The 16528-nt window shown below is 37.3% G+C and overlaps 2 protein-coding genes across 2 annotated transcripts in view; both read right to left on the reverse strand.

The window, feature by feature from the left end:
- LOC150090340 (uncharacterized) overlaps positions 1–16528 on the reverse strand; it is an 81142-nt gene that overhangs the window by 45836 nt on the left and 18778 nt on the right. The gene's annotated exons all lie outside the window — the stretch shown is intronic.
- LOC150090341 (helicase POLQ-like) lies at positions 11690–14782 on the reverse strand. Its single transcript, XM_090387851.1, has one exon. The coding sequence runs from the start codon at positions 14780–14782 to the stop codon at positions 11690–11692; it is 3093 nt and encodes a 1030-aa protein (XP_090243977.1).

The raw sequence follows: 16528 nt of genomic DNA on the forward strand, positions 1-16528 counted from the left end.
TGTGAAACAATAAGCAACTGCCTCTCAAAAAATGCTCTGAGAGAATATCATTGAAAAACATTGTTCAGCAAATGAATGTAACAGCAATACTGAATGGGAGATTTTTAAGGAGCATATGTGTTGGAGAATTTGAGTTTAAAGGTAGTTGATGAAGTTGCCACCACAGCAATACCAGAAGAGCTGCAGACCACTGATTTTTTTGTTATCAATGATGAAAGTGAAAAATCACATGTAGTCTCCCAAATACACTGGCTTGCAGTAACACTGATAATGAGACAACCACTGCATCTGATAATGTGTGCCATAGTTATGAATGCATACAAGACAAGAACTGTGCAAATGAAATTATATTCTTTCTTTAGATTAATGTATTGGAGAGTTAATTATTGATTTGTATGTTTCCTTTCTTCCTTTACTAGTTTGTGACCTTCATTACATCTATACTATATTTTCACATCAATTATGTTTTTTTTTAGTTTATCTCATAAACAAAAGATGAATATAAACAATGTGTATTATTCTTATTATTGTCAGATAAGGCTTCAGTTAAAGCTAGATATATGTACCAAAAAAAAGCCAAGTTTTGACACTTTTGGCAGGTCTCACTATTACAAACCTTGTATTACAAAACATGAAAATTTAGATTGCTTGAAGTTTGTATGAAGAGATTCTATTGTAATGTTTTATGATATTAGCATTTTTTCTTTTTTTTCCATATCAACCAAAATAAGAAATAAGAAAAAAAGTCGTGGTAAAAAAGTTGGGGTTAAATTTGAAAGTGTCTGCAATCCTGCACAGACACGATAGGAGGGAGTATATGATGAGAGCCTTGGCAATCAATTCAGCCCTGGAGAGACTATGCAGGGTAGAATCTGTGCATTTGCAGGCTCATGGGGTAGAATTTTTCTCAGCATGGTCTGTGCTTGTTAACAGGAGAGATTGCTTCTACAGGAATGGGATACATTTAAAGAGAAGGGGTGCAAGAATATTTGCTGATGCTATCAGGGCAATGTTGGGTGGGTCAGAAAACTGCTAGCTTGGGGGAAATTCACAGACTAATAGATTAACAGTAGCTGCAGGCAGAGGTGGAAATGATTCTTACAATGCTTCTATTGGAATGAGCAATGGCCTGGAAAACAAGGTGCAGGGAATTTCAGTGAGTGCTCGGAGTTATTGCGGAACAAGTAAATACATGGGCTGTGTTAGGGTAGCTAAGAATAAGAAGAACAGGTGCATGTATACTTGTATGTACACCAATGCTAGAAGTTTGGTAAATAAATTTGATGAATTTGAGGTGTTGGTCAAAACATCAAAGGCAGATATTGTTGGGATATCAGAGATGTGGTGTCACACAGATATAAGGAATGCAGAATTGGAATTTAGGGAGTACAGTAAGAACAGGTGCATGTACATCAATGTTAGGAGTATAGTAAATAAATTTGATGAATTTGAAGTGTTGGTTAAGACATCCAAGGCAGATACTGTGCCACTGAGATATAAAGGATGCAGAATTGGAATTTAGGGAGTACAATGCGTACAGAAAGGATAGACAGGATAGAAAGGGAGGAGGGGTTATGCAGTTAGTTAAGAAACACAAAATCTAAGGAAGTGCATCCAGTCAGAGTCACACTCTTGATGTGATTATTCATGCATTAAGAAACTAGGAGGCAGTGATCACAGTGTACTGATGTGGGATTTACTTAAAGAAAGGGTTTTTCTTTCGAAAAAGGCGATTACAGTGGTCTCAGAGATTTTTTAGGTTTTATACAGTGGGACCAAGTGATGATGTTACCAACAGCAAATTCTAAATGAGAAGCATTCAAGGAAATAATTTTGGAAGCTACTAGGCTTTTTGTTCCAACTAAGAAATACTGCTCTAAGTTCAGGGTCAAATGGATGTCAGATGAACTAAGACTCATGGCAGACAAGAAAAATGCATGGGATGAACATAAATTGTCAGGCAACACAGAAGTTTATGGTAGATACAAGCTGGTCTGTAATCAAGTCACAAAGGAGGTTAGGCAAGCAAAGGCAGATTATGAAAAATCTTTGGCGAAGGATGCAAAGACTTCTTTACTTACAGGTATAAACTCCAAAAGGAAGGGGATGAATCAGATTGGTCCACTTTATATGAACAGTTTGACTGTAGATGATCATCCTCACACAAGGAGTTATTCAAGGAGAAGAGGGCCAGATGTTTATCAAACTCTAACAGGGAGTTAAATGATTTTGTAATAACTGACAGCAAAATAATGGAGTCACTGATTAAAGAAGCATTAAAGGATAATTTAGACAAGACAGTGGTAATAATAGACACAGCATGGGTTTGTCAAGGGGACGTCTTGTCTGACCAATTTGATTAGCTACTATGATGTGGTTATAAAAGAACTGAATGCAAAAAATAATTTTGATATCATATACTTAGATTTCAGGAAATCTTTTGATACTGTTGCACATGGAAGACTACTGTACAAATTGAGCAGTATGGCATTAAGGGCAAGTTGAAACAATGAATAAAAGGATGGTTGAGTGGGAGAAGACAGAGTGGTGATCAATGGGTACTGCTCTACATGGACTAATGTTATTAGTGGTGTCCCTCAGGGTTTGGTGTTGTGCCCATTGTTGTTTGTATATTTATCAATGATATTGATGAAAGTACATCAAGCTTAACGTCAAAGTTTGCAGATGATACAAATATTGGCAGGGTTGTTAATAACAGTATGTGGTGTTTGTTACACACTCAGGTAGTGGAGAATGAGCAAAATTTCAAGTTTCCTGAGCAGTGCAGACAGGCTACCAGAATAGGTCACGGGGTCTTGTCAATGACCTACAGGAATTTTGCGAGCATGGATAAGGTGATTTTCCTCTTGTATAAGGCAATGGTCAGACCACACCTTGAGTACTGCGTACAGGTCTGGAAGCCTCATTTTAGGAAGGATATAGAGTTGCTAGAATGAGTACAGAGAAGGGCAACAATACTGGTGAAGGGAACAAGGGGGTACTCTTATGAAGATTAACTTCTGCAAATTGCAGCTTCTGGAGACTAGGCACCTGCAAGGCAATCTAATTGAGGTGTATAAGGTCTTGAATGGACTGCGCAGGCTCAATGCTGATACTTGCCTCTGGTGGGGCAAGGGCATGCCCCACTGATATACCTGGGGTCGCCTTCCCTATTGACCCCATACTTCTGTCTTTTCCCCCCAGTCTTCTGTCTCTCCCCCTACTCTACTTATATCGCCAGCAAAAAGCGAATGCCCACACAACGTAAAAATTTTAAATGTCAAACTCGACACACTTGCAACCTCTTTCGGCCTAATTAAATTCAAGCGTTTATCCCCGCCCCGCTTTTTCTTTTTTTTTTTTTTTGTTTTTTATATATAGGTCCTAGCCACTGAAATCTCAGGAAATTAGGTGGCAGGACCTGCCAGAGTACTTATCTAAAAATACTGGTGTACCTGGTCTGCCTCCACGGGGCTAAGTGTGGGCAACGTTGGGCCTCAGTAGGGGTCCAGCGGCTAAACGGCCAGATGAACAACAGAACACAACACTACACATGTACAATATCCATACACTTTTAAATCTCTGGCCTTCCCAGTGAACTGGTACACCCACAATGAAAGCAATGCGGAGATGGGGGAAACCCCTGGTGCCGTTAGACACTAAATACACTTTACACTTTTGTCAGTGTAGTACCACAGAGTTGATACGTTGCTCTGGGGTTGCTGTTTCCCATATGTAGTACTTTACATTTGTCAATGTTAAACTTCATTTGCCACCTCTCAGCCCATCTGCTCAACCTTTCAGATCCTGTTGCAGCAGCATAGTGTCAGTAGTGTCCTTGACAACCCTGCCAACCTTCGTATCATCTGCAATCTTGGACATTAAGCTTGATATACCATCATCAATATCATTTATAAATACAGAAAACAATAATGGACCCAACAATGAACTATGCGGGACTCCACTGATAACATTAGTCCACGATGAGCAGCGTTCATTGATTACCACTCTCTGTCTTCTCCCCCTCAACCACCCCTTTATCCATAGCAGCAATTTGCCTCCAATGCCACACTGCTCCAATTTGTGCAGCAGTCTTCCATATGCAACAGTATCAAAAGCCTTTCTAAGATCCAAATATATAATATCAAAGTTATTCCCTGCATCCAGTTCTGTTTTTTGACTGCATCATAGTATCCAATCAAATTGGTCAGGCAAGACTTCCCCTTAACAAAACCATGCTGTGTCCGAGCTATAACTGAAGTCTTGTCTAGATGATCCTGCAGTGCTTCTTTAACCAGTGTCTCCATTAATTTTCCTGGAACAGAAGTTAAACCCACAGGTCTATAATTACTTGTGTCAGCCTATGATCCTCCTTTGTGAATTGGGGTCACATTTGGACATCTCCAGTCTGAGTCCAAGGAAGCTTTCATAATTATGGCTAAGGGTTTGCTTACTTCCTTTGCTGCCTCCTTTAATATAACTGGATATATCCCATCCACCCCAGGTGCCTTTCTTGTCTTTATCTTCAACAATTTGTCCTCCACTTTACTCTCAGTTATTACAAGATTCTCTAGCTTACTGCCAAAGTTGAATACACCTCTGGCATTCCCCTCGTTGAATAACTCCTCATGTGTGAATTTCGATGTAAAATATTCATTTAGTTTGTTAGCTACCTGAGCAGGATCATCAACAGTTGACCCATCGATATCAAGTGGACCAATCTGATTCATCCCCTTCCTTCTAGAGTTTACATAAGTAAAGAACTCTTTGCTGTTTTTCTTTGCATCCCTTGCCAAAGATTTCTCATAATCTGCCTTCACCTGCCTAACCTCCTTTGTAACTTTGTTACAGATCAACTTGTATCTATCATAGGCTTCTGTGTCACGTGTTAATTTGTATGTATCCCATGCATTTTTCTTTTCTGCCATATGTCTCATTAGTTCATCTGACATCCATTTAGGCCTAAACCTTGAACAATATTTTTTAGTTGGTATGTAAAGCCTAGTAGCTTCCAAGATAAGTTCTTTGAATGCTTCCCATTTTCAATTTGCTGTTGGTAACATTAGTTGGTCCCACTATATAGAATTTAAATACTGTCTCAGTCCATCGTAGTCGCCTTTACGAAAGAAATAACCCTTCCCTTTACCCCTAATGGTAGTTACCTCTTTGAGTAAATCCCACTTCAGCACACTGTGATCACTTCCACCTAGTGGTTCATTTATCTGCAGATTCTTAATGCATGAAGAATCACTACTGATAATCAAATCAAGAGTATTACTCCCTCTAGTTGCCTCCCGAACATGCTGATGTAAAAAACAATCATCCAATAAATCCACAAAAGCCTTGCTAGTGTGTGAGTGACCAGCCCCCAAATTCCAGTCAATATCTGGGAAATTAAAATCCCCTATTATGAGACTCTCTGATTTACTGGCCCACTATTTCCCTGTATAGTTTCTTATTATACTCATCAGAGTCATTAAGCCTATAGCACACTCTTACTCTCAATTTTGATCTCCCAATGCTTATGTCACACCAAACTGACTCGACACTGCACTGTCCAGCGTGTTGACTGGCTTCACTTCCTTGGATTTTGTGTGTTTCTTAACTAATAGCATAACCCCTCCTCCCTTCCTAGCCTGTCTATCCTTTCTGTAGACATTGTACTCCCCAAATTCCAGTTCTGCATTCCTTATATCTGTGTGACACCACGTCTCTGATATCTCAACAATATCTTCCTTTGATGTTTTGAGCAATACTTCAAATTCATCAAATTTATTTACTAAGCTCCAAGCATTGGTGTACACGCAAGTATACATGCACTTGTTTCTATGGCACCTCCATAGCCAGGTGGGAAGGAGCAGCAGTGCATAGCACACGCTTCTTGATTAGACCAGGGTTTGAGCCCGTCACCACCAAATACGGAGGATGCGGAAAGGTCAGGGAATGACCACCCATATCTGGGAGCAATAATGGCCTTAGTTGCTAATGCTCCTTAAAACCAAATAACAAACAAACAAACAAACCTGTTTCTATTCTTAGCTACCCTAACACAACCCATGTGTTTACTGGTACCGCAATGACTCCCAGCAGTCTCTGAAATATCCTGCATCTTGTTTTCCAGGCTGCTGCTTATTCCAATAGAAGCAGTGCAAGAATCATTTTCACCTCTGCCAGTGGCTACTGTTAATCTGTTAGTCCTTGTATCCCCCAAGCTAGCAGTTTTCTGACCCACTTAACACTGCCTCGACAGCATCAGCAAATATTTTTGCACCCTTTCTATTTAAGTGTATCTCATCCCTGTAGAAGCAGTCTCTCCTGTTAACAAACACAGACCACGCTGAAAAAAATTCTACCCCTTGAGCCTTGCACAATCTTTCCAGGACCGAATTAATTGATAAGGCTCTCATCAAATACTCCCTCCTATAGTGTCTGGGCAGAATTGCAGACACTTTCAAATTCAACCCTAATTCACGGCTTTTTTTCCAACAGTGACCTGTACTTGTTAAGTAATTCCTTTGGTCTCCTACTCTTAATATCATTTGTGCCAACGTGTACAACTATATCACCTTTTGTGCCCTTAAAAGATGATATCCGCTCTACAACATCATCAGCCTTTGCCCCTGGCAGACATACCCTGATCCTGTTCCACCTATCCTTTTTACAAAGCATGTTCCCCGTTTCCCTGACAATAGAGTCACCAACAACTACTAGTTCCTGTGGGACCAGCGCATTCTGCCTTCGGGGTTGCCGCTGTGTTGCGTGATGACCAAGTGCAAGCTCTGGCATTGATGTGGGCAGCTGAGAGCTTGATGGGCCCCTCAATTTAGTTCCTTCGAGGGCATCCACCCTGTCCTTCAAGCTCTCATATAGGCCCATAACAACACTGAGCTGTTGCCTGATTTCGATACACTCCTTGCATCGCGCACACACAAAGACATCCCCCATGGCAATATCATGTCCCGTACCTGAATGCTCCACAAACATCATGCAAGCAGTGCATTTTAAAAGGCTGTGATTCAGAAGGCAAATGCCCCCCTCAGTTCTCCTCTGAGCCACAGCATTTCCATTAGCTTGAGCCTTTTGCTTTGCTGCTCTGGTCTGAGTCATGATTTCTATTAATTTCAATAAAATTTCAATTTCAGTTCAAAATTATACCCCTAAACGTGTATCCCAACACAGTTATAACGGTATATATATTTTTCAGAGTCAAGTATTAATTATCTACGAGTTCCCTTTATATAACTTCCGTATCAGTTATGTATTAATTAATTATGTTACGTTTGTAATCTAAGTTGTTATATGTATTTAGTTAAAAGTACAATTTAATTGAAAACGAAGTTCAACAAGTTTAATAGATTCTACCGATAAACTGACAATATTATAACCTATACTATACTAACACTATCTAGTTCGGTATATAACATATCGTATGACAAAGGCGGCAAGTTACGAACAGTAAATCTATGGACACTTAAGTATTAATTAACTTTCAAATCTCGCTGTCTCAATTCAGAATAACTAACGATCCTTACTAGGTCTATAAACTACTTATAGAAAATAATTTGATGTAAAAACTATTCAATAAACCGGCTAAATATGGCTAAAAAAACTTCTCGTTCAGCGGAGTTGCAACTTGTAACACATGGATTTGATACTCTTACCGATACTTTTATGGATTACAAGGCCGAGTAAAGAATAAATACACCATATTAATCAGAAAATCACAAAATAATGCTGTACTACTAAATTTAAATCAAAAGTTTTAGAAAAACAATAATATCAAATCAAAAAATAAGAAAAATCCACTTAGCGGCTTTGAACATGAGGGGCTCCTACCAGCCCTCGGTCCTCGTAACCTTGACGGCATATACCTTATAATCTTAAGGGAGACGGCAAGTGAGTGCATTGAACCATTGAGGCTAATTACGCGAGCATCACTGGACTCGGGAGTGATTCAATTGGATTGGAAAAGTGACAATGTATCTCCAATACATAAGGGCGGTTCTAAAGTGGGAAATTACTGGCCAGTTAGTCTAACCTCAGTAGCAGGGAAAATTATGGAGACAAATGATCAAAGTTGGAATTCAAGATCATTTAGATAGAAATGGAATTCTGAAGGATACTCAGCATGGTTTTGTAAAGGGAAAATCATGTTTAACTAACCTGGTTTAGCTATTTTGACAGGGTCACTCAAGAGCTGAACTTAGAGAATAATTTCAACATTGTTTATTTGGATTTCAGCAAAGCATTTGACTCAGTCCCACATGAGCAGTTACTTTATAAACTAGAACAGGTTGGAATCACAGAGAAAATCCTTAGATGGATAGCTCGATGGCTTCAGGGCAGGAGACAGAGGGGTGTGATAAATGGTTATTCCTCAGATTGGGTTGATGTAAGAAACGGAGTTCCCCAAGGATCAGTATTAGGATCACTGTTATTTTTGATTTTCATAAATAACATCGATGAAGGGATAGAGGGCATGATGTCTATTGCAGATTATGTAAAGATTGGTACAGTAGCTAATGATCACTGCCAAGCAGAGCTTCTTCAGAATGACAGCTATGCTTTAATCCAGCAAAGTGTAGGGTATTGCACCTGGGGAACAGTAACCCCAAAATAACTTATAAACTCGGTGGAGATGAACTAAAGCCGGTAGTGGAGGAAAGGGACTTGGGTGTTATGATACGGCCAGACAAAGTTCTCTGAGCATTGTAGACAGGTTGCAAGGAAGGCTCATGGTGTCCTATTGGTGATGTATCGAACAATTACTAGTAGAGATAAGGACATCATAATTCCATTGTATAAGGCTATTGTTAGACCACACTTGGAATGCTGTGTTCAAGTATGGAGACCACACCTAAAGAAAGACATTGTTCTTCTTGAAAGGGTCCAGAGATGGATAACTCGCCTGGTGAGATTGGCAAAAGGACGTCCATATGAGGCAAGACTTCGAATATGTGGGTTGCACATCTTGAAAACTAGGCACCTTAGAGAGACTTGATTGAGGTGTTTAAAGCTTTGAGAGGCATAAGCAAAATGAATGAGGATGAAATTTTCATGGTTCTAAATGATTCTAGAACTAGGGGTCATAATTTCAAGTTATGGGGGGAGATGTTTAGACTGGATTGCAGGAAGTCTTATTTTAGCCAGTGGGTTATAAATTACTGTAATAAGTTACCTACATGGGTGGTAGAGGCTGACAGTTTGTAGAAATTCAAAGGTCAGCTAGATAATTACCTACAGGAGGATGGAAACACTTAGGTTGTCCATTTCCTTTTCTCTTATTTATTAATTATTATTATTTTATTTATTTTTTTGTTATTTTATTATTATTGTTATTTATTTATTTTTTATTATTATTTGTTTTTGCCTGGTACAGCATAAGCTATAGGCTTTCTTCACCATATAGCCATTGCTAATACTAATCTAGTATAATCTGGCAATGCCAAATCCCAAACCTAAAGTGATAATTTCCTTTGAGAAATTACAAATGAAAATAATTCACCCTTAACCTGTCAGTGTCATAATGATTTAAGAAAATTGTGCTAAAATTGTGACATATTAAATGCAAACAAATGTTAACAGTTTTGAATTTCTCAATTTTTTTTTTCTTTTTAAGACTTTGTAATCAAGTGCTAATTCTTTGTCATGAATGCCACTCCTCACAAGCAACCATCTCTAAGAAAGATCAGAAGGAAACTATTATACCTTGCTGGTAGAAAAGTGTAGTGTTTCACTGCTGCAAGAAATACAACATCCTCATGGTAATACTATTTCTGCCTACTCAAGCAGTCTCCCTCACTGCAGGGAAACATAGCTAAGCACAAAAAGGTTACATGTGTGAAAACATGGAGGTGGTCAACCATCCCCAAGATTTTTTGAACCGTGGCTCATTCCATCCACAGTCACTGAAATTAGGGATTTTTGTTACTAATTCACTCTTTAGGTTCCTGGAAAAAGTATTGAAAAGTACATCAGGACTGGAAGTTTTTTAATGATTTGAGGGAGGGGGGGGGGTTCACCCCCCATGACAACACTCAGTTTGATCTGACATTTAATGGCACAATGGCAACCAAGACCATGTTGTGCTAAGTCAAAGAATAAGGTGGGTGCATGTTAAGGCTAACAAATATGGTGCATTCCACTTTGTAGAATAAGTCAAAGAAAAGTTTCAAATGAATTCAGTTGTTTTCAAATAGAAGGTGCAAAGGGACTGCAGCTGCTCTGTATACCCAGTCTCAACAATAAACACATCAATTCTTGTTATCAATTACATATTTATATTCCTCTGGATTATTTTAAGGTAATATTCATAATAACACAGATGAAGAATCTAAGTTTTTGGGAGAAAAAAACATAACTCTGGCTGAGTTTAACTCAGCAATCATACAAAAGACTTTATTGAATGCTTCCTTACCATCCCAACAAAAAATGCACTATGTTAATCTGGTGATGAATTAGCCAGACCTTTCCACATGTATGAAAAGCAGCATAACCATCCAATTTTTAATGGACCACTAAACAATATAAATAAGCTCTTTATCACTGTGCAAAAAAAAAAAAAAAAAGAGAAAAAAAAGGAGAAACTTCTGAGAGGTAAATGGTCCCAAATTGTTTCAATGAGATAATTTACTTACAAAAAGTAATAATACATGGTTTACAAAGAAAAAAATGCCCAAACAAAAGTTTAGGAATGGTTTTCATAGGAAGTTCTTGATTAAAATACTTGAAATGAAAGTACCTCATCTATTTAAAGTTTGGAATCTTTTTATTGCTTAATAGAATCTAAAAATAATGTGTCATGGAAGTTCTTTCTTCTGCTTCTTGCTTATGCTACACTGTCACAAAAACACCAAAAGATCAAACTAACAACTGCTTTTAATGTTTTTGTGATGATGATGATGCAAGAGAAAGGTTATAATCACTGAAGAGGAGGATAAAATATCAGTAAAACATGACTGTTAGACTTTATTAGTAATAAATGAATTATGAGCACAGTTAAGCATTTTTATTTCAAGTATTCTCACCCTCTACATATTTTTTATGATGATTGAGGGCATTTACAATTATTTCTGAAGTTATTTTTCAGAAAGACCACTCCCATATCTCTTAAATACCTATATCTTACATATGAAGCAAACGTTTTCCATTGAATATAAGTTACAAATAGGTCACAATCAAAAAATGTAAATCACAAGTCGCAGTGAGTACAGCTGATATTCCAAACAGTATGGCCTCAATCTATGAGTCAAATTATTATATGATGAATATTCAAATCTTTTAATAAGTTATATCTGTCACCGATGAAAGTAGTTGGCATGAGTATGAATGAATTCACTAAACCTAACCTGCTCTTATTAATGGCATAAAAATGCATGCAGCTACCTTTTTACATCACCGTAAGTTTTATGGTCAAATTCCACTGAAAAAGAAATTTTAATACTAAACCTTACTATTATTTAAGAATATCAAAGATAAAGTATCAAATTTAATCATTACAATATGTAAAATTATAAAAAGACAATGTGGCTATTGTTATCCTATAAATACTTCCTATATAAACTACCAACATACAAAAAATAATTTTATTACCCTATTCTTCATTCTGGTATATTTCAATCGCTTTATCCAGTAAATATACTCAAATTACTTTAGCTCTTTTATATTATAAATAAGTTTATCAAAAGAATCAGCTATTTTCATTTACTGGGAATACTGCTACAACATTTTTAATTCCTGCAACCATTTCTTCTGCTTCTTCTTGCAAGGCTTCTGCTTTTTCCAACAAGAGCATTTTTGCTGAAGACACAATTTGGCTGGCCACACGGTGAGGCATAAGATCTACCTTCTTAACAAGCTCTTTAGGGTCAGCTTGAGCAATATCTGCTAATGTTTTGAATCCTGAGTTAAACAGCTGCTGTGCTCTACCCCTTTTTACTGCAGGAAGCTCCATGAGAGGAAGTAATTCCATTTTAACACAATAAGAGAGCTGTTTGGCAAAGTTAGGAAGAAGTTCTTGATATGACCAAAATTCTTCTAATTCTTCACAGAAACGAGTAACACACGCAGCAAAAGTTGCAGAAGTAGTAAGAAGATTCTGTACAGCCCCTCGGTGAACATGAAATTTTTGAGCAACATCCCAAAATGAGTGTTGACTCCAAAGATCATACAATATTAATGTTGTATAAAAACGATGCAAAAGAAACTTTCTATCATCCCGGATCATTCTACCACTGGCTAGACCTACAACGAGGGATTCTGTGACTCCAACATAGTCAGCGACCATTTTTTCGGCCGGACTAAGACCCATATAAATCCGGAAATACACATTTGGATCCACGGAAATAGCATCCATTCCACTGAAAGGAGTTACTAGGTATAAGAGATGAAGATGAGAGCAGAGTACTAAATGATTTAATCCTGCTTCCAAATGTTTATATAAGATTTCAGAATTATCTAAATCAATTCCAGATTTGAAAACTGCTCTCCCAAGTTTTGTAACTTTTAGGCATTTTTTATCTAATTTCTGTACATGGAATACAAGTTTTTTATCTATAAGTGACTGAAGTGCTTCATTAAGAATGTCATGATAAGTCTTTTCTTCTTGTTGCAACTGTAAAGCAAAAAGGGTATGGTTCATAAAATTCTGTATTTCACATTCAGTAATGGTTATCTCTAGACCAATTAAACTAAGGATCAGTTCACTAATGCCTTTGCTTCCATTATAAAACAGACTACTTGTACACATATCCCATTCTGTATCCAAAATTTCTCTAACTTTCTGCTCTTCTCCAGGTTTAATAATCAAAATACTTTCTCCAGAAGTATCCAGACCTGCTCGGCCTGCTCTACCTACCATCTGTTTGTATCTACTGAAAGTTAAGAATTCTCTTCCTATGTAAGGAGCCCTCAAGATAACCCTTTTAGCAGGAAGATTAACACCTGCAGCTAATGTTGATGTACAAGTAAGGCAGCAGAGTACACCAGAAGTAAAAGCTTCCTCAATTAATTTTCTTTCATCAGTTGTCAATCCACTGTGATGGTAAGCAACACCGAATGGTACTGTTCGAGCTAAAACGGGACAAATTGAGCCATTTGAATCTTGAACAAGTGCACTGTACAATGCTTTCTTTTCTTCCAATTTGTGTTCTAAAATAGTTTTAGGCATTAGAGAACGCAAAAGATTTGCTACACTTTCACAGTGTTTTTTAGTAGGACAAAAAATTAAGCATGAATGGAGAGGCACAACCTCCATTACAAAACCTAGCAGAAAGTCTGGATCCTGAAGCAGCATTCCTTTTGTATAGCCAAAATTTAAAGAACGTTTAAAGCATAGTTTGTCCTCAGCACCATTCTTTAGATTAAGCTCAAACAATTTATCACTAATCTTAAGGTACTCTATTAATTGAACTGGTCTGAAATTACAACTGTATACTTCAGCACTAAGGAATTTTTGAAGATCACTAATATTTCCTAATGTAGCACTCATGCCAATTATGTGAATCTGCTCAGAAATAAATTTAACTTTAGCAAGTATACTTTCTAGAACTGCTCCACGACATCCTCCTTCACCCAACATATGAAGTTCATCAACTACAACTATACCAATTTCATTAAGTCTTTGTAATTCAATCAATGAATTTATAAGTGAATGTCCTTTCTCTATTGTACATACATAAACCACATTTCTTTTCATTCGCTTTTTGGGAGGGAATATCCCTTTACCTCCAGCATATTCCTCTACTAAAAAGTGTAACTCAACTGCAAAAGGAGAAAGTGCTCTTACCTTTTCTTGTACTATAGCAACGTAAGGCAAAATAAGTATAGCATTTTTGTGTTTACATAGAAGTTCGCGTAAAATAAGAATCTCAGCTACTAAAGTTTTCCCACCACTTGTTGGAAGAGAATATATTAGGTTTTGTCTTTCTCTGATAGCTGGAAGGGAAAGGCATTCCTTTTGCCATGGATAGAGGCTTTCAATTCCTCTGTATTCTTTTAAGAGTAGCTGAACTTGTGATGGAAGACCAAAAAAGGGACCTATAGCATGATCTTCCATATTTGACTCAATTTCATGTGCCTTTACAAGAGCATCTACAATGGCAATGTCTTTATGTACAAAATTGGAAGACTGTTGTGCAGAAAGTTGAGCATTGTTTTTAAAAGCCTTTACAATCTGGGTTGCTAATCCATTACTGTGTTTTCCAGTGCCCAGTGGAAATTCTTCTGAATTCTGTGTATCATAAAGCGAAGTATCACAACTGCTATCTTCAGATGGATTTCTGTTGATATTTTCACTTAATACTGACTGCTCTAAGTTAGAGTGCTTTTCAATTTTGGTATATGACTTATGCTTTCTTTCTGAATGAAAAGCATTGTTTGTTTTCTTCTGAATATTTAAAACATCTTTCAACTGTTTGTAATCCTTGGAAATAGCCATGGTTTTACTGGGTTTTGAATGCTTCTCTATTACATCACTGTTATCACTTTCCATTCCAATTAAATACTCATTTTCTAATCTGTCAAGATCATCTATAATTCCTTCCACAAAAGAATTATCCGAAAACTCAAAACTTTTATCACCATTTTTATTACTACATAAACTCAATGATGCCCCTTGAAGAGAAACATTGGCTTTTGTCTTCTTTTTTTTTGAAATCTGTGTCATTTTCTTAGATCCATCTTTCGGAGAGGTTTTACTTATATGTGAAGAAAGAAAATATTCTGAACAAACGGATGAATATGAACGATTTGTTTTCCTACGAAATTTCTTACGTGTTAACATCTTTCAAATGATAAAGAACAATGCAGAAATATTTAAGATAAAATAAATTTGAATATAAATTGATTTTTATTTATTTTTACTACTACCATAATATTTTTCTTATTTTTATACCCATTCTAGTATAAGCATTTAACAAAACATTCCATAAAAATATGCCCATGCACTGCACCATCAACTTTAATCTTATTACTCTTCTTGATTTCTGACTCCAGTCTTGCATGCTGCAGAACCAAGTGACTCCTTTCCTCTTCATATAGTTCACACCTAACATTATTTCAGAAATCATTGTAAGAATATAAGGAAATATATTCAGCATGTTGCTTTAAGCTACTATTAAACTCTGCATATTTGGCTGCTATCTTTTTAGTTAATATATCAATAACAAATTACACAGTTAGTACCCTATGAGAGGCTTATCAATTAGATTCTGGTCATCAGCAATCAAATGTACTAATCCTAATCACTGCTTTTTAATGTTGTACTAGAAAACCTAACCTGCTATATCCAGACACCTGTATCTCCCCACATACCTGTGGGGAGTGGACTCATGATACAAAATAACTCTTAACAAAATAACTTGTTAAAAATTATTTTGTATCTCTTATAAAAGAATCTCTTACCCTTAAAAAAGAATTCTTTAGCCTTACAAAATAATTCTTTGCCCTTATAACAGAATTCAAAAATCAGATATTTTGGGAATAATAAAAATAAACAAATAAAATGCATTCAAACATTGCACTGGTTTTCCACCTCATACCTAACACAGACTAATAATGTAAATTGTCCTAATGTTGCAGTTCAGCATCAGCTGAACTGCAACAACAGGAGGCACAGGAATTTTATATACACACAAATGAGGTGGAATTCAAACTGGCTGCATGGAGTGCTAACCACATATAGTATAGTAGCATGCCATTAGATACCACTGAACAAATTCATTGTGAGTTAGCATGTTTGTTTATTTTTTTTTGTTTAGTGTTAAATGTCCTGTGGCCCCAGAGGATTCTTCCAACTCCACATTGTAACTTTGTGGCGTAATACAAACTCTATAAAAGCCAGATAGTATGTGTTAGTATGTACGTGTGCAGGGTTATGTTGTTCATCTGGCCACTTAGCCTACGGGCCAGGGGAACACCACAGTCTCCTAGTTACTGTGCAGTGTTGTGGAGAAGTAGATAAGGTTGGCAGGTTTGAGAGCTCTGGTGGGGGGACCCCTAGCATCATCTGAGCTTACCAGTGAGGGTTAAAAAGAGGGGGAAAGGATTCTGTTACGAATAGAGCATGAAGGTGACAATTTAAGTTTAGGATAAAGATGAAGTGACGTGGAGTGGGAGAGGAGACATCCACCAGGAATTTGAAGAGAGGATAGAAGGCACCCCTTTGGAACGAGTTCCCTCACCACCGGGGTGGGCAGGGCTGATAAGAACAGCAGATAGTGTATGCAGTAGTAGGGTCCACCAGGCAAAATATTTAAATTGGTGAGAGGTAGGAGTTACCCTTGGAGTTGGGAAGTACATTCATTCATTCAAGATACTGTTAAGACACCCACTCCCTATGTGGGAGGAACTCACAGCTAACAAGCAAGGTCTTCTGTAACCCATACTGGTGCAGACCAGCAGCAGCCAATGTCAGCATCCCATACTATGCTGCCTTAGAAGAATATCAGCATGGCATCAACTAAAGTGGTCAATGTTCAGGATGAGCAGCATGGGAGCATGCCCAGACAGGAGGACCCCTAGCTGTAAA

Source organism: Mastigoproctus giganteus, chromosome 2 (assembly GCF_048544385.1).
Source record: "Mastigoproctus giganteus isolate SK-2022 chromosome 2, ASM4854438v1, whole genome shotgun sequence".
NCBI classification, from domain to species: Eukaryota; Metazoa; Arthropoda; class Arachnida; order Uropygi; family Thelyphonidae; genus Mastigoproctus; species Mastigoproctus giganteus.